Source organism: Leptodactylus fuscus, chromosome 7 (genome assembly GCF_031893055.1).
Source record: "Leptodactylus fuscus isolate aLepFus1 chromosome 7, aLepFus1.hap2, whole genome shotgun sequence".
Taxonomy (NCBI): domain Eukaryota; kingdom Metazoa; phylum Chordata; class Amphibia; order Anura; family Leptodactylidae; genus Leptodactylus; species Leptodactylus fuscus.
Window position 1 is genome coordinate 106,483,945 of NC_134271.1, and position 23,453 is coordinate 106,507,397.

At 43.4% G+C, this 23,453-nt stretch overlaps 1 protein-coding gene across 1 annotated transcript in view; it reads right to left on the bottom strand.

The window, feature by feature from the left end:
• Positions 1-2,704: 2,704 nt before the first annotated feature.
• The window catches only part of MNAT1 (MNAT1 component of CDK activating kinase), a 102,351-nt gene continuing 81,602 nt past the window's right edge, over positions 2,705-23,453 (bottom strand). The window contains exon 8 of the mRNA XM_075282789.1: positions 2,705-3,114. Coding sequence (XP_075138890.1) covers positions 2,994-3,114 — 121 coding nt within the window. The 3' untranslated portion in view covers positions 2,705-2,993. The remainder of the gene's footprint in view (positions 3,115-23,453) is intronic.

The window sequence follows — 23,453 nt, forward strand, 5'->3', positions numbered from 1 at the left end:
CACATACTGACCTTTCATACGGCTGTCTGGTTAGACACAAGAGGGGGTGTTAATACAATTGGGAGTGATTTATAGTCTGTCTCCAGATCTATAATAGAGCTTTACCAACCACAAGAATCAGTGACTTATTCCAATGTCTGTACTGGAGGGAACAGAAAATCTGGACAAGTTCAGCTTTAATATACTTTAATCTGAACTTGTCAGGTTTTGGGGTTTTTTTTCTCTACCCTAAACTAACTCCAACATATGTAGCATTAGGTAATGACCGTTCTTGTTCTGTCACTAACAAAGATTTCTGTTGTTTAAAGCTAAGGCCCTGATGTAGAGAGCTGTGGAAAAGCTTTTTTTTTTTTTTTTTTCTTCCTTCCCCACAACACCTATCGCAGAAAGCCAGTAGAGTTTTGCTCTGCGGACTTTCTTTATTATACTTGCACAGTTTTTGGAATTGCAGCATTTCTGCTGAGGATATTTTTCTGCAATGTGTGGATGGGATTTGCCAGAATCCCATCCAATTTGCAGGTAATGTAAAATGCTGCAACCAAATTGTGGCATTTATGCTAGATGGGGCCCTGGCCTTAAGCTTTTAAAATCAGATGAAATGTAACTTTAATTAGTCCTTCACTAAGCGGTGAGGAATGTCCCCCTCCCCCACAATTAAATCTATAGGGATGTAATATCCAGTGATGATGCTGAACTGTAAGGCCAGCCTAACAGACAATGCAGTGATATTGTTGCCATAACTAACCGTGCTGATATCTAACTAGGGCAGATACCGCTTGCCAGCGATATATTAAACAGTCAATGTTAGGGCACAAAATGTCAATTTGCATGTGCTGAGCTAAGGTTTTAATACTTGACTAAACACCAGGCTTCCTTTAATTTCCTAGTTTTAGCTTCCAGACAATACACACTGCTCAAAAAAAATAAAGGGAACATTCAGATAACACATCCTAGATCTGAATGAATGACTAAATGTACAAAATATTCTCATTGAATACCTTGTTCTGTACAAAGTTGAACGTGTTAACATCACACAAAAATAAATGGAAATCAAATTTATTAAATGGAGGCCTGGATTTGGAGTCACCCTCAAAATTAAAATGGAAAAACACACTACAGGCTGATCGAATGTAATGTCCTTAAAACATGTAACAATGAGGCCGAGTAGTGTGTGTGGCCTCCACGTGCCTGTATGACCTCCCTACAACGCCTGGGCATGCTCCTGATGAGGTTGCAGATGGTCTCCTGAGGTATCTCCGCTCAGACCTGGACTAAAGCATCTGCTATCTCCAGGACAGTCCGTGGTGCAACGTGACATTGGTGGATGGAGCGAGACATGATGTCCCAGATGTGCTCAGTCGGATTCAGGTATGGGAAACAGGCAGGCCAGGCCATAGCTTCAATGCCTTCATCTTGTAGGATCTGCTGACACACTCCAGCCACATGAGGTCTGGCATTGTCCTGCATTAGGAGGAACCCAGGGCCAACCGTACCAGCATATGGTCTCACAAGGGGTCTGAGGGGATCTCATCACGGTACCTAATGGCAGTCAGGCTACCTTTGGCGAGCACATGGAGGGCTGTGCGGCCCTCCAAAGAAATGTCACGCCACACCAGTACTGAACCACTGCCAAACTGGTCATGCTGAAGGATGTTGCAGGCAGCAGATCGCTCTCCACGGCGTCTCCAGACTCTGTCACGTTCTCAGTGTGAACCTGCTTTCATCTGTGAAGAGCACAGGGCGCCAGTGGTGAATTTGCCAATCCTGGTGTTCTGTGGCAAATGCCAAGCGTCCTGCACAGTGTTGGACTGTTAGCACAACCCCCATCAGTGGATGTTGGACCCTCATACCTTCCTCATGGAGTCTGTTTCTAACCAATTGTGCAGACACATGCACATTTGTGGCCCGCTGGAGGTCATTTTGCAGGGCTCTGGAAGTGCTCCTCCTGTTTCTCCTTGCACAAAGGCAGAGGTGTAGTGGTCCTGCTGCTGGGTTGTTGCCCTCCTACAACCCCCTCCACTTCTCCTGTTCGCATCTCCAGTGTGTCACGTTGCACCACAGACTGTCCAGGAGTTGGCAGATGCTTTAGTCCAGGTTTGGGAGGAGATCCCATGGGAGCCTCATTTTGACATGTTTTAAAGGACATTACATCAAAGTTGGATCAGCCAGTAGTGTGTTTTTCCACTTTAATTTTGGGGGTGACTCCAAATCCAGGCCTCCATTGGTAAATAAATTTGATTTCGATGTGTGATTTTGTTGTCATCATTCAACTTTGTAGAGAACAAAGTATTCAATGAGTTTTTCATTCATTCAGATCTAGGATGTGTTGAGTGTTCCCTTTATTTTTTTGAGCAGTGTATATTAAATCCAGACATGCAAGTAGAGCAATCTCTATCGCATGCAGCTATATTGGTATTGTAATGTAGACCTCAATGCAGTGGTTAATATGTTGATATGAAGGTGGTGCAAAACTAGAACTCCCAGCAAGGCTCACTAGTTTTAGTTCCAGGATAGAAATCACCGTTGAATATTCACATGGGCAGTACACCACCATACGGACAGCCAGAACACCCTTTCCATACATCCGTCCCTTCATGTTTACACACAGCTACACATTCTGTGACTAATACCCTACAAATATGTTAGAAAAATAAAGAAAAAACCTTGCGCAAAACGGAAAACCACAAAACTAATAAAACTTGACTTTATTTAAAAATAAACAGAAAATTTACAACTTCTTAAGAGAAATCCCCCTGATATAAATGGAATTATTCATCGCTTCCATCAGACGGGACTTGTTTTTTCAGTTGCTCTGAGCTGTGCCGTAAGAGCAGAAAAAATACAAAAACATTCCCCCCTGAAACACAGCTGTCTTTATTAAAGTGCACAGCAGCTTAGGTACGGTGCAGATGGCAGTCATTTTACCAGATTTGCTTGTGTTAGATGCTGGTCCCCGGCCAGCGTTTCGTTCCATCCAGACTGCGGCATGTGAGCTAATGTGGCAGCCAGAACAGCCCACTGAAGGCGTCCTGCAGTGCCCTATGGCATGCGAGAGAGGAAGTATAGCCTCCGGCAAGATCCTGTGGGGAAGCAGCCCGTACATGGTTTAGATACCTAGAACAAAGGAGAACATTGTTTTAGCTCCTAAATACATAAATGAAATGCTAATTCATGTTACTGGGGCCGGCCAGATGTATACAATTGACATGGCCCTCGTACTGTGTCCATACAGAAATCTGCTTTAGGTTTAGCTCCCAATCAGCTTCTGGGGAAGCATCAGATACATACAACTGATTAAAAGCCCATTAGACTACTGTTAGGCTTTGATTCTTAACATCTTGGCACAGCAGCGCTGGAGGGGGAGGAGGGAGTCATTAACATTGCTTCATAGAACAAACAGACTTACAATGTCTACCGCTCTTTCTGGGGTAGCACCAAGAAACTTAAAACAGATGCATTTCTGGCAGGAGACAGGGGGGAAAAAGAAAACACAGGACCACCAGTAAAACACCTCAGATGGTTTAATACTGTGTTGATACCATCATGCTTGGGAAGGGGCATCCCAAACAGGAATTGAAATTATGATGTGTTAATACTCCTGTGGTTATATTGCTTCACCTGCCTCTCACATGACCACCTCCAAGATCCTGAACATGAATTTCTGCTGACTGTAACCTGTGTATGGCGGGCGCTGCTTGCACTCATCATATGTATATGACAAGGGGTCTATACGGTAAATTATATACAGTACATATATATGTATATAGTACCCTTCATAACATTTGTAAGCAGTAAGTTGTCGCCTTCATGGGATAAGTCCTTTCATCAATACATCATGTCAGTAACGGTAGTATACAAACTGCTCAGAGGATTCGAGTCATCGACACGAAGACTAGAAGTTTGACACTCATACTCAGAATTTTTCATTGCATCAGGATGCAGGACTGAAGCCTCAGCTAATATGCAGTGGGACCTCAGCGGTTATACGGATTCAGCAGAGCAGAAACTCCATCTGCTGCGATCAATCATACCATGCTGAATAACCAGCACATATAGCTTTGTATGCAAGACTATGCCGTCTATAAGAAGCACACAACATGTCTTTTCTAAAGGCTGAGTTAGCAGCCACCCATACACACTAGTACAATTGCCGCTACTGATCAGGCTGGGCATTAGTCCTGCCACAACATCAACCATGTTGGAATGTTATATAGTTAGCTGCTAAGAGACCACCCAACATCCTTACAGGATGGTTGGGTTTGTAGATTCTGCAGCTGTTGGATTCTTCAGGAAGGGTTCAGGAAGTAGCATTGCTCCAGTTGTTGGGAGCAGACCCAGTTCAGTCTAGGCCAAGAGGCAGTAGTGCAGTCTCTTAAGAGGACATAATATGTGCTATGCATTAATAAAGATAAAGTAGTAACACAGGCCACACCTCAGCTTCAGTCCCACCTGAGGCCCAAAAACTATAAATCCCCTAGATAAAATGAGTAACAGATAGGAGGGGTACCGTTAAAACATTGATATAAAATAAAGCGCAAAGTATCACAGAAAAAAAATACTTGAAATGAATGAGAATTGAATAACTGAATGAGAAACCCAAAGATTTCAGAGCGAAATGTGTCGAAAAAAATGCAAAATTGCCCCTGGTCATTAATATGGAATATCTGCCTGCTCTTAAGCTAGCTATTAAAAATAATAATTAGAGATGAGCAAACAGTGTTCTATCGAACACATGTTCGATCGGATATCAGAGTGTTCGCCATGTTCGAATCGAATCGAACACCGCGTGGTAAAGTGCGCCAAAATTCGATTCACCTCCCACCTTCCCTGGCGCCTTTTTTGCACCAATAACAGCGCAGGGGAGGTGGGACAGGAACTACGACACCGGGGGCATTGAAAAAAATTGGAAAAAGTCATTGGCTGCCGAAATCAGGTGACCTCCATTTTAGACGAATAGTGGATTTCAAATCCGGGTCATATGAGAATGTGAACTTTGTGACTATGAGACAGGGATAGCTGTACAGGCAGGGATAGCTAGGGATAACCTTTATTTAGGGGGGAATGTTATTAAAAATAACTTTTTGGGGCTCTATCGGGTGTGTAATTGTGATTTTTGTGAGATAAACTTTTTCCCATAGGGATGCATTGGCCAGCGCTGATTGGCCGAATTCCGTACTTTGGCCAATCAGCGCTGGCTCTGCTGGAGGAGGCGGAGTCTAAGATCGCTCCACACCAGTCTCCATTCTGGTCCGACCTTAGACTCCGCCTCCTCCAGCAGAGCCAGCGCTGATTGGCCGAATTCCGTACTCTGGCCAATCAGTGCTGGCCAATGCATTCTATTGGCGTGATGAAGCAGTGCTGAATGTGTGTGTTTAGCTCAACTACACCAGTGGAGTAGTTGAGCTAAACACACACATTCAGCACTGCTTCATCACGCCAATAGAATGCATTGGCCAGTGTTGATTGAAGCAGAGCAGAATCTGTGTGCTTAGTTCAACTACTCCACCGGCGTAGTTGAGCTAAACACACACATTCAGCACTGCTTCATCACGCCAATAGAATGCATTGGCCAGTGCTGATTGAAGCAGAGCTGAATCTGTGTGCTTAGTTCAACTACTCCACTGGCGTAGTTGAGCTAAACACACACATTCAGCACTGCTTCATCACGCCAATAGAATGCATTGGCCAGTGCTGATTGAAGCAGAGCTGAATCTGTGTGCTTAGTTCAACTACTCCACCGGCGTAGTTGAGCTAAACACACACATTCAGCACTGCTTCATCACGCCAATAGAATGCATTGGCCAGTGCTGATTGAAGCAGAGCTGAATCTGTGTGCTTAGTTCAACTACTCCACCGGCGTAGTTGAGCTAAACACACACATTCAGCACTGCTTCATCACGCCAATAGAATGCATTGACCAGTGCTGATTGAAGCAGAGCTGAATCTGTGTGCTTAGTTCAACTACTCCACCGGCGTAGTTGAGCTAAACACACACATTCAGCACTGCTTCATCACGCCAATAGAATGCATTGGCCAGTGCTGATTGAAGCAGAGCTGAATCTGTGTGCTTAGTTCAACTACTCCACCGGCGTAGTTGAGCTAAACACACACATTCAGCACTGCTTCATCACGCCAATAGAATGCATTGGCCAGTGCTGATTGAAGCAGAGCTGAATCTGTGTGCTTAGTTCAACTACTCCACCGGCGTAGTTGAGCTAAACACACACATTCAGCACTGCTTCATCACGCCAATAGAATGCATTGGCCAGTGCTGATTGAAGCAGAGCTGAATCTGTGTGCTTAGTTCAACTACTCCACCGACGTAGTTGAGCTAAACACACACATTCAGCACTGCTTCATCACGCCAATAGAATGCATTGGCCAGTGCTGATTGAAGCAGATATGAATCTGTGTGCTTAGTTCAACTACTCCACCGGCGTAGTTGAGCTAAACACACACATTCAGCACTGCTTCATCACGCCAATAGAATGCATTGGCCAGTGCTGATTGAAGCAGAGCTGAATCTGTGTGCTTAGTTCAACTACTCCACCGGCGTAGTTGAGCTAAACACACACATTCAGCACTGCTTCATCACGCCAATAGAATGCATTGGCCAGTGCTGATTGAAGCAGAGCTGAATCTGTGTGCTTAGTTCAACTACTCCACCGGCGTAGTTGAGCTAAACACACACATTCAGCACTGCTTCATCACGCCAATAGAATGCACTGGCCAGCGCTGATTGACCAGAGTACGGAATTCGGTTAATCAGCGCTGGCTCTGCTGGAGGAGGCGCAGTCTAAGATTGCTCCACACCAGTCTCCATTCTGGTCCGACCTTAGACTCCGCCTCCTCCAGCCGAGCCAGCGCTGATTGGCCGAATTCCGTACTCTGGCCAATCAGCACTGGCTAATGCATTGTATTGGCGTGATGAAGCAGTGCTGAATGTGTGTGTTTAGCTCAACTACACTGGTGGAGTAGTTGAGCTAAGCACACAGATTCAGCTCTGCTTCAATCAGCGCTGGCCAATGCATTCTATTAGCTTGATGAAGCAGAGTGTGCACAAGGGTTCAAGTGCACCCTCGGCTCTGCTACATCAGAGCCGAAGGTGCGCTTGAACCCTTGTGCAGCCTCGGCACTGCTACATCAGAGCCGAGGGTGCGCTTGAACCCTTGTGCACACTCTGCTTCATCAAGCTAATAGAATGCATTGGCCAGCGCTGATTGAAGCAGAGCTGAATCTGTGTGCTTAGCTCAACTACTCCACCGGTGTAGTTGAGCTAAACACACACATTCAGCACTGCTTCATCACGCCAATAGAATGCATTGGCCAGCACTGATTGGCCAGAGTACGGAATTCGGCCAATCAGCGCTGGCTCTGCTGGAGGAGGCGGAGTCTAAGGTCGGACCAGAATGGAGACTGGTGTGGAGCGATCTTAGACTCCGCCTCCTCCAGCAGAGCCAGCGCTGATTGGTCGAGTTCCGTACTCTGGCCAATCAGCGCTGGCCAATGCATTTTATTAGCGTGAACTGAGTTTGCACAGGGGTTCTAGTGCACCCTCGGCTCTGCTACATCAGATTGCTACATCTGATGTAGCAGTGCCGAGTGTGCATCAGATGTGTAGTTGAGCAGAACTGGCTCAGCACTGCTAAGTCTCTGCATTCGCATAGGAATGCATTGGCCAGCCTTCGGCCAATCAGCGCTGGCTCTGCCGGAGGAGGCGGAGTCTAAGGTCGGACCTGAATGGAGACTGGTGTGGAGCGATCTTAGACTCCGCCTCCTCCAGCAGAGCCAGCGCTGATTGGTCGAGTTCCGTACTCTGGCCAATCAGCACTGGCCAATGCATTTCTATGGGGAAAAGTTAGCTTGCGAAAATCGCAAGCTGACAGGGATTTCCATGAAATAAAGTGACTTTTATGCCCCCAGACATGCTTCCCCTGCTGTCCCAGTGTCATTCCAGGGTGTTGGTATCATTTCCTGGGGTGTCATAGTGGACTTGGTGACCCTCCAGACACGGATTTGGGTTTCCCCCTTAACGAGTATATGTTCCCCATAGACTATAATGGGGTTCGAAACCCATTCGAACACTCGAACAGTGAGCGGCTGTTCGAATCGAATTTCGAACCTCGAACATTTTAGTGTTCACTCATCTCTAATAATAATGTGTATCCACATGAGTACTCATGAGCGCAAAGTGTTCTGGCCTTTTCACAACTAAGGGCCCATTCACACTACGGATACGCTGACTGATTCTGAACGTTAAAACACGTTCAGAATCAGCGCGTATAAAGCAGATCCCATTCATTTCAATGGGAGCCGGCATACGAGCGCTCCCCATTGAAATGAATGGGCTGCTTTTTCTCTACGAGCGCTCCCATTGAAGTGAATGGGAAGCGCTCGCGTGTACGGCTCACTCCGAGCCGTACACGCGAGCGCTTACCATTCACTTCAATGGGAGCGCTCGTAGAGAAAAAGCAGCCCATTCATTTCAATGGGGAGCGCTCGTATGCCGGCTCCCATTGAAATGAATGGGATCTGCTTTATACGCGCTGATTCTGAACGTGTTTTAACGTTCAGAATCAGTCAGCGTATCCGTAGTGTGAATGGGCCCTAAAGAAGATATCCTTACTGGTCCACCAATAAGTACCATGTTTTCACCACATGTGGAGTGAATGAAGCTAGTATTATAGAGCGTACATGTATGTCTGAGGTAACTACAACATTTCTGATCCGGCCTGTTGACTGGTCTGGTGTCATGCGCCATTTGAGGGTATAGAATGCCATATTGTCATCATATATACATCTGATATAACAGATATATGTGAAACCAGTATTGGAGATAATGTAAGCAGGTAAAAAAAAAAAAAAAAAAAGTACACAAATCTATTAAAAAACGCGCTGTTACTGCCGGACTGACCTTGGTTCACACTACAGTACATCAATCCTTTCCCCTGCCAACAAAATGTCTAGGCCTTCTAATCCTCTGTATGGTGCAATGGTGAAGTTATTCCTAAAGTGGGTGGAAGGGCTGAACCTCTTAAAACATATGGTCATCTCAGAGTGGACATGGTGAAAGATACTCCGGGATTGTTATTGTATGATGAATAGCGGTATATATTACAACAGGCAGGACAGATATTATTTAGGAAGTATTAGATAATCTGGTGGCAGAGCCCTCCTATACAGTCACACTGAGCGCCCCTTTTACTGTCTAGGCCCATGAAACTAGTAGAGCGCACCAGATTATCTATCTATCTATCTATCTATCTATCTATCTATCTATGTTCAGTAAGAACTTTATTCTTTATTGATAAATCTCTCACCATATTGAACCAATAAGGGATTTATATGAATATATCAGAACAAAGGGAAACATTTTGCACTGACAAATTTGCCTGTAATGCAGACATGTAAGATGGTAATGGAGTTCGTATACTATTTTTATACGGCGTCTCACCAGGGCCTCAGTGCAATGAGAGGAATTTCCCTTATGGAAAGGACTGAAACCATTCTTTACTAGCACAGACCACATACCATTTATTGTTCTAAACCTCAGCTTAATAACAATTGTTTCTGTACAATCTATCTTTATAGAAGCTCCTTCTGAGACTAGAAATATATCGTGTCCTCAAGTGAACCACTTGATTTTTAATATCTGAAATTTCTGCAGCGATTCTAGATATTGCAAATGTCTAATATATTGGATGCAAAGATGTCCATCAATATAATAAACTATATTAAATAATATATATTATATCCTAGAAGCCTTTACAGCATACGGAAAAGCTATATTTCCTCCTACAGCTAAGGATCAAGGAGCACTACAGAGCAAAAACTGGGACCAGCCAGTGAATGGCAATATGGAGTGGGGATACCCATATAACAAGGCAGCCATTTTTCTAGCAGCTTTATTTCCCATAAACAACATTTATGGCTTAACCACAAGACTGCATTCACTTCCATGAGACTTACCAAGCTCTATATTCAGCAGCAGCTGAACCCGTATTGATCTTACATTGATCACCTATGGATAGGTAAGAAAGGATTTTCATTGAGAATCCTTCTAAGGCCAAGGCCCCACATTGCGTTTTACACTACCAGCAAAATGAGGGAGATTTGGGTTATCCACACATTGTAGAAAAAGAGCGAGCTGCAGAAAACCTGCTTTTTCAAAAAGGTTTGTCTTTCTTTTTTTGAGTCAAAGTCAAGAGCGGCTACAATAGGAATGGGGACGGATGGACATACATACATCCATCTCAGTTATATTTCTCCCTTCTCCTTACTATTCAATCTACTCCTGACTTTTAGGCCAGTTGCAGACAACCGTGCTGCATCCAGCCTGCTGTGAATTATGCATGGCCAGCACACGGGACCGTGAAATTCACCGTTGTGTGCACGGCCCAAAGAAAAGAATGGGTCAGTACGGTCATCTGCAAGGATCCTAACGCAAAAAATGCAGCAAAATCGGCAACAAAAACAGATCCTTTCCATAGCATGTGGCCTGAGCCTAAAGTGGGATCCCAGGGACATCCATTGATGGTCTACCTTGAGATAGGTTGAACACCCCTAGGAATCCACTGATCACTTGGAAGGAGGTAAGCTGCAACAACAGAAATAGTGCCATTACCTTGTCCTGCCTCAAGACATCACCCCTTATGCACTGGCTACTGTTTGGCATGTTTTTTTGGTTTCTGATCATAGGAATAAGATGTAAACAGACTAAACGGTGTGTGAAATATCTATAGCAGCATGGAAATAGTCCACGACTCCCATAAAGAATATGTATTCTTCAGATGACTCCTACTTTTATATTCCAAGCAATGTTCTGCAGGATGGAAATCAGCCACCAACCTCATCTACAGGAACATATGATAAGCAGGTCTGTTTAGGGGTATTATTTAATAGCTGATGAGAACCATGTGCGTCTTCAGGAAGCGTCCTTCTTTGGTACTCGTAGCGGGATAAATTAGGATCAGATTAGGCTCATATGTGGTATTAATGTCTATACAAGGGGGTCCTGCTGCAGCTTATATTCCATGCCTGCCATCATATAATTAAAACCATTTATTTGCTGGATAGCCCACCTCCACCATGGATGGGAGGGGGGGGGGGGAGAGTTCAATATAATCCCCTCCAGAGCAGCGGCCTGTATAACAAGTACATAATTAGTTGTAGGTGGAGGGGCCATGCTACATTCCACACCCATCCTGGAGCGCCTGATGACGTATGTAATGACTGGTCAACAGAGCTGCCTTGGTTTATGGGACTCTTCAGCCTCAGTCTTTGAGGGCAATCTGTGCCCGTTTTACAGGCCTCCTCTAATTAACACATAATTAGCTGATTACACCAGATTAGCTTGCCAGAGTAAATCACCTGCTACATTTTGGCCTGGTGGGTTTTGCAGAGTCGTTAAATGCTTTACATTTATATAGTAGAAAAGCACCTGAAAACACAGAAGTGACATATGTGGGAACATTTTTAAAAAATCATCCCTTCAAAGCTCACCCACCCCCTCAAAATAAAATAAAATACAATGACGTAAAATAAACTATATTAGAGGACACCTGGAGTCTCAGCAGCTCCATACTAAGAAAACTACAGGCACTTTACTTGCATAGAGCTGCAGTTGTGTGCATAAGGACTTATGTTACATACATTATTTTTATTTTTTTTAAATGTTCATTTTTTCCCCCATCAGTATGTCTTTGGCGTATCGGAGGAAATCCACATAATACAGGGAAAACATACAAACTCCTTGCAGATGTTTGTGCTTGGCAGGATTTGAACCCAGGACTCCAGCGCTGCAAAGCTGCAGTGCTAGTCACTGTGTTGCCCCATTTTACAAACATTTTTTGTGGCAATTCCATTCACTGACAGTGAAAGAGTTGCAGGCGTCTTTGTGATCTTTGGTTATGCAACAAGAGTAATAGGCAAAATTGCAGTGTAGCCCCAGACAAAGGCCCAGGCTCCAAGCTGAAACATGGGCATTGCACAATAAGGAATATAACATTATATGCATATCATGGGGGTTCTCTGACCATACAGGTTACCATCACTATTGATCACACAGGACCAATATGGAGTTATGTCCATTCCTGCACACCACACTCAAAGGCAATAGCATATGGAATGGGAGAAAAACAAACTTGTGAGACCTATAAGATTATAGTACTGCACTAGAACAGCACCCATGTTTTTTCCTGTTTTTCCCTCTTTATAGCACCCTTTCACAACACAGCATAGGACATCAGTATGTGATCTGTGGGGGTCCAGAGTAGATCATCTCTTCTAGCAGCCCCTGGGTGTTGGAAGCTGCTAGTGGACAGGTAGTGCTTATACAAGTACTAGGAGCAGTGCAGTAGCCGTATACCCTGCACAGCGGTTATTTTGGTGAACTGCAGCGCTGCACACATTGCCCATCCACTAGTTGCCCATGCATTGCCCATCTACTAGTAGTTTCTGGCATCCAGAGGCTCCTATGACTCCAGCTTACAAAAGCGGGTCTGGTTCTCAGCCGCTGTTTATGTTCATCCCAAAGGTGTTTGATGGGGTTGAGGTCTGGGCTCTGTGCAGACCAGTCATGTTCTTCCACACAAAACTCACTATACCAAATGAGTACCAAAAGCCTTAGGCCTTCATCCTACCATAGATTCCTGCATGATGTAAGTGTAAACCAGACATCTTCATCATACAGTTTATTTAAAAAAAAAAAATAAGTGACTGTGTGCTTCAATGAGGTGAAGTGAAATACAGGAGTCTGTGACTTGACCTATCAAATCCACAGTCCTGCGGCTTCATTTATGCCAATATCTTACGACTGGGAATTGCATTGATCATACACTTAACATATAGCCTATGAATAGGTAATACATTTCAGTCTTCGAAAAGCTCTTTGAAGATCAATATGGTTATTTTTATACATTAGAATTTAAGGGGTGTGATGAGCTAGGTTTTGTAGCGGTACTATAAATGCTAACAAGCAGCAATATTACAGTCATGTGATTTCTATAACAATGAATATATGATTGAGACAGGTCTGGATATCAGATAAATACATGCCAGTCATATTTACTTTCATACAAATTCAGTCACTGGCTTTGTAATGAATTAGAGGATTTTTACAACTTTTTAGTGACCATTGCTGTCAGCCATTTATGAAGTCGGAGCCAAGTCAGTGTTGGTGGCCTGACCTACACAACCCCGTTTTCACTCCAGTGACATGAAGGTCAGACGTGTCTCTCGATGTCTTTCCTCTTGTACCTACATATAGTATATAGACAGAGTATATACGAGTTCCAGTGGAATGGATACTTTCTCCATTCAGATGAATCCTAATTTGGAGGCTGGGGCTGCCTCGGTGTGGATAGACTGAAGCCCGTGTACCAGGGGATGTTCAGTAAGTTAATCTTCTGACCCTCAGAGAACAGACTGAGAAGTGCATCTAGTCCTAATCATGTTATCCCAGATAATAGCAGGACTGTAGCGCAGCCAGCCTCCCTGAAATACATTGTTGTGAAGGGTTTTCTCCCTAAATGATTCCGGAATTCATTATCTTTCCATTTTAGTAATGAAAGGTTAATGATTATTTCTGGTAACGGTGATATCACTGACAGGAAACATTCCTTCAGCAGTGAAAAGCTTCCGTTAGTAAGAGTTCTGGAAATGGAGCGTTTAAATGCATTCCCCAAGAATCGTGACACCTGGCTCCACATTTGTCATATTCCCAAATCCCCCTCCCTGCGGTGAGCCAGGCCGGCAGCTGTCGCTGCTCTCAACACCCTGCACATTGTGCTAGGCCTGGCCTGGGCTCCCTGGTTTGCACTGATAGATGCAAAGAATCAATCATCCCCTGCAGAAAGTCCAGAAGTAGCTGCAAGTAAGCAGTTTCCCATTCCTTCACTAGGTGCCACAGCAAGGACACTGCAGTCTGCCGGATTCCTGTAAAGAGCTTTCTCTGCAGGACTAGTATGGATTACACTGAGGAGAGACTGCAGAGCTGGGTCTACAAATAGATATATGACTAAGTCAGGAGTCACGTGCACTTGACCCTGAGATAGGAGAACATTCAGTGGGGGGCACTTTCACTCCAGGGAGGCCTTTTAACAAGCTATAAATTAGCAGTTCACTATGTCAGCAAGCTAAACCCAAAGCAAGATGATAAAGTCTGTGCAAACACCTAATATTCTGCACACTCCATGGTATGAGGGTCACCTTTTACTTAAAGGGAAACTCCAGCAAACCAGGAGACTTCTCATATACATTTATCATCAGGCAAGGTTTTGGGATGCTGAAAAGTCTCACTGTTAAATTTCAACCAGTAAGACAATTTTCTTATAGCTATATACACAGTATGGAGTAGGTGACATGAGCGGATATCCACGATTCTGTGCAGATCTGGGGTGGCCACAGTTGCACACTGATACCTTTAATGCCTTCTAAGATTATGGTTTCAGGGACTTAGGGTGCATGCACACTACGTAACGCCGGGCGTGTATGAGAGCCGTACACGCCGGCGTTACAGCAGGGCTGCCGAGCACTTCCCATTCACTTCAATGGGAGCGCTCGTAAACGCCGCTGTTACGAGCGCTCCCATTGAAGTGAATGGGAAGTGTTCGGCAGTCTGCTGTAATGCCGGCGTGTACAGCTCTCATACACGCCCGGCGTTACTCAGTGTGAATGTACCCTCAGGGTGCATTCACACTGAGTAAACGCTAGCTTATTCTGAACGTAAAACACGTTCAGAATAAGCGGCGTCTAAAGCAGCTCCATTCATTTCTATGGGAGCGGGGATACGAGCGCTCCCCATAGAAATGAATGGTCTGCTTCTTTCACTCCGTGCAGTCCCATTGAAGTGAATGGGGAGTGCCGGCGTGTACGCTCCGGCATGAGCAGAGCTTGCCGTATACGCCGGCACTCCCCATTCACTTCAATGGGACTGCACGGAGTGAAAGAAGCAGCCCATTCATTTCTATGGGGAGCGCTCGTATCCCCGCTCCCATAGAAATGAATGGAGCTGCTTTAGACGCCGCTTATTCTGAACGTGTTTTACGTTCAGAATAAGCTAGCGTTTACTCAGTGTGAATGCACCCTTAGTCTGCAACGAAAAACATTCATTGCAGATTTGCTTCAGATTTCAAGTTTTACATTTAGATCTTGCAGCGAATTTGCAGCAGGTTTCACTTTACAATTAGAGATGAGCAAACACTGTTCGGATCAGCCGATCCGAACAGCATGCACCCATAGAAATGAATGGAAGCACCTGTGACGCTGACTTTGCCTGCGGCCGGCTGGCGTCACAGATGCTTCCATTCATTTCTATGGGTGCGTGCTGTTCGGATCGGCTGATCCGAACAGTGTTCGTTGCAATGCATAAAGTAACTGGCTACAATGAGCTTCAATTTAAAAAAAAAAAAAAAAAAAATTGGTTAAGACCATATTATTTTCTGCAATATGTCCATGAGACTAAATGAGAAAAACTTTTCTGCATTTTTTTTTAAAGAAAAAGCATGTTTTTTAGTAGAGAAAACACATTTTTTTCCCCCTATAGACATATATGGGGTAATGGGAAAAGAACGCAGGTGAACTTCTGCAGCGGCAAATGGCGAAACATAATGAAAATTGCAAATAAAAGCTGCCATTTTGTACTGCACGTTTGCTTACACAGTAGTTTTCCCATTACGGATCTACAACATGTCCGATTCATCTGAATGCAGCTTGCAGGACTCCATTTTCTTGCTGCATAAACCCATTCAGACAATGCATTCAAATTGACAATATCTGAATGCATCCATAGTTCTAGAATGGTTGCTACAGTTATAGGGGCTGTGCCGCACTTGAAACAACCCCAACCATGTCACTGGGCATCTGATCACTGGATTCTCCTGAGCGCTCCATTCACTTTTATGGGTCTATGGGCGTTGCCTGAGACTACAGCATCCATCTCACCACAAAACACAAGTGTGACTATTTCTAACATACTTGCGAGAAAATTTTAGCCCAATTCACTGATGACTTAAAATCCTATACGTTGCTGCAGAGGAATGAGTGCCCCTCCATAACACAAGGGCTTGTAGCCACGTGTCTGGTCACCTCCAGCTGCTTGAGGACACACGTAAGCACGCTAATACGAAAATATAGGTATGCAAGAATGCAGCTTTGAATAGTGTAATAAATCATTACTCAGAATTCCTGTGCCAGCAACTAAAGATATAAAGGGCAAGGACATGCTGACCATGTACTCTTCTATTTATGGAAAACTACAAGGGACCTATACAGAAGCAGACAGATGGATGGGAATCATAGAGCAATGGCACAATATTCCAGGGATGGGGGGTGTAAATTATTATATACATTTTACATACACACAGCCTCATGTCAGTTAACATTATAACATTATTAAAGATTAATCTCCAGAAAGACAAATCTATGGTACTAATACGTAATCCTTAAACTGATAGAGAACATGCAGAAGTACAAGCCGGAGGGATGAGCAACACAACAAAGTGACATATGTTGGACAATAGAAGCAGCAGCATAAGCAGTCACTATATGTGTAACTTATATAAAGAAGCAACAAGACAAGATAGCACAAACAGAAGAATCACTTCAGCTGGGTTTTACGGAGGAAATTACATTTATAATGCGCTTTTCTCAGAGAGACTAGAAAACTGCAGGGAGCGCTGTGGAGTTAGTGGCTGCTGTACAGGTGCTCATCTCCAACACCTACAAGGGGCAGTTGTTTTACGGGAAGCCAATTTACCCAACAGTATATTTTTGGAATGTGGGAGGAAACTAGAGTACCCAGATGAAATCCACGCAAATACGCAGATGTTGTCCTTGGCCAAATTTTAACCCAGGACCCCACTGTTACAAAGTATCATTACTAACCACTGAGCCACCATGCTGCCCAATAGGCAAAACTATTAGTATTCCTTAGGGATGAAATCAGTATGTGGCTCTACTCTCAGATATGATAGACAACATTACTCTCTAATAGGATATGACAGACGTCACTACTCTCCGATATGACAGTGTCATCTTTCATATCAGAGTAAAATCTATCATATCACAGAGTAGGGTCATCTGTCATCAGAGAGTAATATCTTCAATTCTCTGATATGACAGATGACACTACTCTCAGATATGACAGACTATATGATATAGTATATTACTGTCTGATATTATAGGATGGCCGTAGACAACCCCTTCAAAATAGACAGCCCACCCCAGCTTCTCAGACACAGGACATCATAAAACAGGCAAGTCACTGACAGGATGGCAGGAAATGTGTAATGCATCTGCTCCCACCTATAAAAAAGAGCAGTCCTGATAACAGGAGTATATTAGGGAATCGCTGTAACTAATATTGCAACACAGGTTCACCAAAGGCAACTTTACAATCCCAGCACAAGATTCTGGAGACTTGAGTGGAACGTCTTCCAAGATTTCAGCATGAAGAGCTTCCACACTGGGTAACACAAAGAGCTGCCCTAACCGTCTAAAGTGTGAAAATTCTGGGAATACACATGAGTTTAGGATTAGCCTGAATTCAGTCACTTGCTCATATACATAATTCCAATAACACACTAGATCAGGGACTGTGTTTCTAAAATACATACATAAAGTATTAGGCAGAGTGTATTGTGTACACCATACATGGCAACACTCAAAGAAATCCAACATAACAGATCACTGTTACATATATGTATGACCAGCTTTAAGGGGCTGTCATATGAAGACCCTGACAATATACGCTATAATAGGACCAACCTTTATGAGCCAGAAGGAACAGAGACTCTGAATTCTACATTCTGATGGACTTGACTTTCTTGTATTACACAGGGAACCATTTGTCTGAAAGGCTGCCATGTAACACTATTTATCTGAATGTGGTAACTCAGCTTGGCCACTACACAATGTGCTGAACGCTCTGTTCCTGACTCTGTACACTGTTTTTGCTAGCGCTGTAGCTGCGAATATGAGGGGGTGCTGGGCGGCAAACCACCACTGGTCTGATACTGTGACCCCTCCCAAGGCTAGGCCATCAATATCAAAACTCTGAAAATAAGGTCACCATTACTGCTGTATTTTTCTACAAAACTGTGGTACATGCAAATGTATGAAATTTCATAATAACTTATTACAGTAGAATTCCATTTTCCTGTAGTCTTTCCATTGATCCCTATGTGTGTTTAGAAACCTCCTGAGTCTTTCTAAGAGTCCATATAGTAGTATATAGTGAAGAGACAGGAGGTGATCTAACTACAGTCTCTCTCTATGAGACCACTTACTGTGCGAGAGGATTTTTTCTGGCATGTAATGCTGCCTGCGGCGAAAATGATGTTTTTCAGAATATTCTTGCCATTGACATCAATTCTCAGAAAAATGTAAAATAATGTGTGAAGATCTAACTACACTTCTCAAATGGTGAAACTACTAAAGACACTAGTCCATGTCCTCATAATCTCTCGCTTAGACTACTGCAACACCCTTCTACATGGACTCCCAGCAAACACCCTCGCCCCCCTCCAGTCCACCTTAAACTGCGCTGCTCATTTAATTCACCCCCCCCCCCCCCCCCCGATCTTCATCAGCTGCTCCCCTCTGCCAGTCCCTCCACTGGCTACCCATAGCTCAGCAAATTGAGTTCAAGCTACTAACATTAACATACAAAGCCATTCACAACCTGTCCCCTCCATATATCTCTGAACTAATCTCCCGCTACCTGCCCACACGTAACCTCAGATCCTCCAACGACCTCCTACTCCGCTCTCATCCACTCCTCACACAACAGTCTCCAAGATTTTTCTCGTGCATCCCCCATACTCTGGAACTCCCTACCACGACACATAAGACTCACCCCCACAATCACAGGCTTCAAGAAGTCCCTGAAGACTCACCTATTCAGGAAGGCCTACAACCTCCAATAACACTGCTGTCAGCACACCACCATCTGTACAGTCTCCTTCTCTCCTTCTGTCTCTACCCCCCTCCCCCATAGATTGTAAGCCCTCGCGGGCAGGGCCCTCTACCCCGCTGTGCCAGCCGATCACTGTTAGTTTTATATCTACCTGTATATTTTGTGTATTGTATGTAAACCCCAAAATGTAAAGCACCATGGAATTAATGGTGCTATATAAATAAATTAATAATAAAATACATAAATAGTGATACTGCCACATCTTAACATTAGTATTATAGCGGCGGCAGCACTCAGATCACTCCTGTGAATCTACTGCACCAAGCTTAGAGAACCAAAAGGTCTTCCAGATGCAGCAACACCTGAAACCTGCCTAAGGATATAAGCTATCATATAGGTTAGAACTGTATACAGTGTTTATGTCCTGGTACTTGGTCCTAGCTCGAAGAGCTAAGGTTGACCCAGGATACCTCACTTGTGTTTTTCTGTGGCAATATACTGCATATATGGTGGACAAGTCCAAAGTTAGTCCGGTTTTGGAGGCATGTGGACAGATTTTTCTCTTACATGTCACAGTCAATTCAATCTCCTGTCCCTGGTGTTCCTAGCCACAAAACAGACCATTGCCTACTTCTGGAAGAACTCCTGACTAGACAGCTTCCTAACTAATGAAACTCTCACCAGCCTCCTGTCACACAGCCATGACAAGTTTCTGAAAACCTGTTCCCCCTGGAATGCCTCCATCCATCCACAGATATCAAAGGGGAAACCCTTTTCCTTTGCGCCCTCCTCCCTTTATTCCATTCTGGCCTCTGGGCCTTTTTTTGGTCTCTTTTTCTTCTGTTTTACTCGCCTCAAACATGATACAATAATATATTATTGTAATGTCAGACGCTCCCAACAACACAGTTTATATGACTAGTGTTTGTTTATAAAACAAGACAAAGTCAATTCATCAGAATTTGGATTTTAGACTCATAGAAACCATGCTGCCCTGTACCCTCTCCCATCCAGTATTATCAGACATCTTACACAGTCTGGACTCTAAGGTGGTGCAGTCTTAGAGAAGCTGAAGAAGATACAACTGCTCCTCTGAGCACCAGATGTTCTTACAGAAAATACTGCTTGACACAATGATAGCATGAAGACTTCTCGATCTCCCCTCAGGTTTTTGTCACCAGCCAAGTCTCTGCTTGTTAAAAACTATCTGGCTCATGACTTCCATTGTAATTCTACTGAAGTCATTTCCTATAAAGATCACAAATCTGCTGCAGAACTCTAAAATCTGACGATATCTACATATTGCTTTTATTCCCTTCTTCTTGCAGACTGGACAGTATGCGGATTCCTTCTACTATCATTCGCTGCAGGGTTTGGGTTTTTTTAATGGCACATTAGTCATACTACTATATTACTTTTAGACAATTTAATAAATCCACCCCTTTGTATTGCCAGTATGTATAAATGTCAAATGGAGGTGGGGATTCCCTTCAAATGCCTTTATCTCCAGTTTTATACCACCTTTAACACATGAAGCAATACTTTCGGTTAAAATCCCATATTCGTCTAACCTTACCACCACCATTACTCTTCAGTTTGCTTCTATAGAGCCTTTGAAGTTTCAGATAGAAGTAGGTTGTTGGTTGAACCATCATTGAACAAACGATCCTGTTCTGATGCAGCCAAGCACAGTATAGTCCATATTGGCCATGACGGTTCAAACAGACCTTATATTGTCAATGACACTGGCTGAAGATGAATATATTATGGACTGCACTATGAGATGCCGGTTAAAGTAAAGACCAATCTCGGATGAAAATCTTTTCCAGAAAGCGGAGGGGTTTCTCTTGAAAGGCTCACATAGCTGGTGTATTACAATATCACAATCACGCACACAGTCATGGCATGGCACCTTCTACACAACAAAAATCCCTCATGTAATCCTTGTCATTACATGATATGCTCATATATTATTCCGGTACAACAAGGAATTGGCACTACCTTAAGATAACCTAAGATGAACAGCTGAAAGATCACAACCAAACAGCTGCCGCCCACCAGTAATACCATATGGGACAGTAGCAACTAAAATCATAGGAATAACTAAGACCAGCGCCTCAAGATTTTTACCAGTCTATGGAGGAAGAAATAAAATGCAATTCTAACTTAACTCAATGGAAAGAACCAAAACAAACACTTAAAGAACAAGTTATGATTAAAATGGTCAAAACACAAATGATTGACTTTTTATGATTTTCTCTGTAAAGTCTGTGCTGTGTTTATGAAGCCAGATCTTTATTTCCTCGTCTTCATCACTTCTGTGGACCACGCGATACAGAAAGTGATGAAGCCAGACGCTGCCTTCAATATGCTGACTTATGAGCCGCTCCTCAGCACCTATAAAATGGATTGTACACTGATTTTGTGCCTACTTTTGCTGGTGTATATGAATCTTGTTTAGAAGCACAAACCGCAGGAAATTGTCCCAAATGAAAACCATGTTTCCTCCTCCTTATTTCCATTAGAAGGACGGCAATATATGTGGTTGCATGTAAAGCTGGTTGTATCCAAAGAATAATAAGGTTTATATTTTAGTCTGAATGAAGGCGGTGGTTTCCTTGGAGGAGTAAAATGAAGAATGCTTTCATATTGGAATTCTTTCCAGGCAATATTTCACCAGCTTCATTTTGTGTGCTATAAACACATAGGATGAGAATGCATATTGGAGGTTCTTATGAGGTGAATAAAACATGTTTGTCATCTACTAAACCTCCTTTCATTAACGGCTCACGTGTTTGATGAGAAAAGCCTTTAACATCTTTTGGTGATTTGCTAAGTCCGAGCCACACATCCAATTTTTTAATTTCAGCCTTATGAAAAAGACTTCAGAAGAAATGATTCAATGTCAGGACCACATAATACAGGTCTCCAATGTTACTTTAATTCCACGACTAAGGTTTCTAATAACGTCCGAAGAAGGCTCAAAATTACACACAGGTTAGAGGGAAAGGATCACAGAGTTTAATTTCAGTTTCATGAATGAAATAGGAGACTGTAGAAGAATTAAAATCTTTTCTGGGGCCGCCATACTGGAGTTATACCCTTTCTTCCAGCATGTCTATATCGATGGTGTAGAAGGAGCTATGTGCGGTATTGCACCTTGCACAAAGACGTGTGAGAAGACACTGAGACCAGCCCCATCCTCCATAGACCGGGGCCTGCATATAGATCTGGGTAGTATAGCAGCCATTAACTCGCCTAACCTTATTGGAGTCTAAAAAAAGAGAGCTGCTGAAAACAGGAAATGTCAAACTATTGTGTGCGCCCCCAGTGGTAAACATGAAAACTGCTAAATGTCAGCACTTTGTACATACAGATCCAGCAGAGTTAACCTGAACTTCTGGTTAAACTGCTGGAGCATTATATGACCATATGAAAAAGTCACTGAAAAATGTTATTCCAATGATTTTTCATTGTTTTTTGTTGCATTCTATGGTTAGATATCACTGTAAAAGTTTAACCAATCTGTACATGCACACACACATTTTATATAGACATACACATATATGTATACACAAATATACTGTATGTATAACAAGTCATTTAAGTTTTCTAAAAAATAGTCATTTTAATATAATTTCCTGAATACATTCCTTGATATACAAATATTATGAGCTATAACTAAATATATTCAATAAAAATGGGCATCATATGTAATGTCAGTGAGAACCCTGTATAGGTATACTATTGTAGATGCCAGAAATCACTATAACATTGTGCAGACACCACAGCATACTGGCAGCACCCAGTCACTAAAACTTGACTGATTCAGAAGCCTCCTACCTTAACGCAGCATGCACAGGCTCGGACTGGCCCAGGAGACCAGTGGAATCCCCCGATGGGCCTTGACCCATTGGAGCTAGTGGCCCCCCCCCCCCTCCCCAAGAGGGGTGCAAGGCACAGTACTCTCCCCGCTACATACAGCACCTCACGTAGCCTATGCTGCAATATAACAAACTGTATAATATCTAACAACCTACCCCCTTTATTCTATCTAATATGCATTGTGTGGCAGTATAGCAGTCCTAGAATCCCTAGTCCAACACGGAGCATGCGTACATCTTTCAAGGATTACAGACCTGTATCAAACATGTGTGTGATATAATATTACCATATTTGAAGCCACAGCTGTAATCGAATATTCCAGGAAAATGACACATTGTATAATGCATAGTGCGGGGTCTGCTCATATAACATCCTATTAATATTATAAATGTGAAAGTTTGCGAGTTTGGATGTTTGGGTGTTTGGATGTTTGTTTCTCAATCACGCAAAACCCGCTCGACCGATTTGGCTGAAAGTTTCCACAAACATAGTTAATACACCCGATTGCGCAATAGGCTACTTTTCGTCACAATAGCGCACATACGTTTGTGCCAGGACCCCCACAAAACCCAAACTCACACCACCATCTCTGCAATCTCACACACTTTGGACCATAGCAAGCCACAAAATTCCTATTGCCCTCTACAGCCTA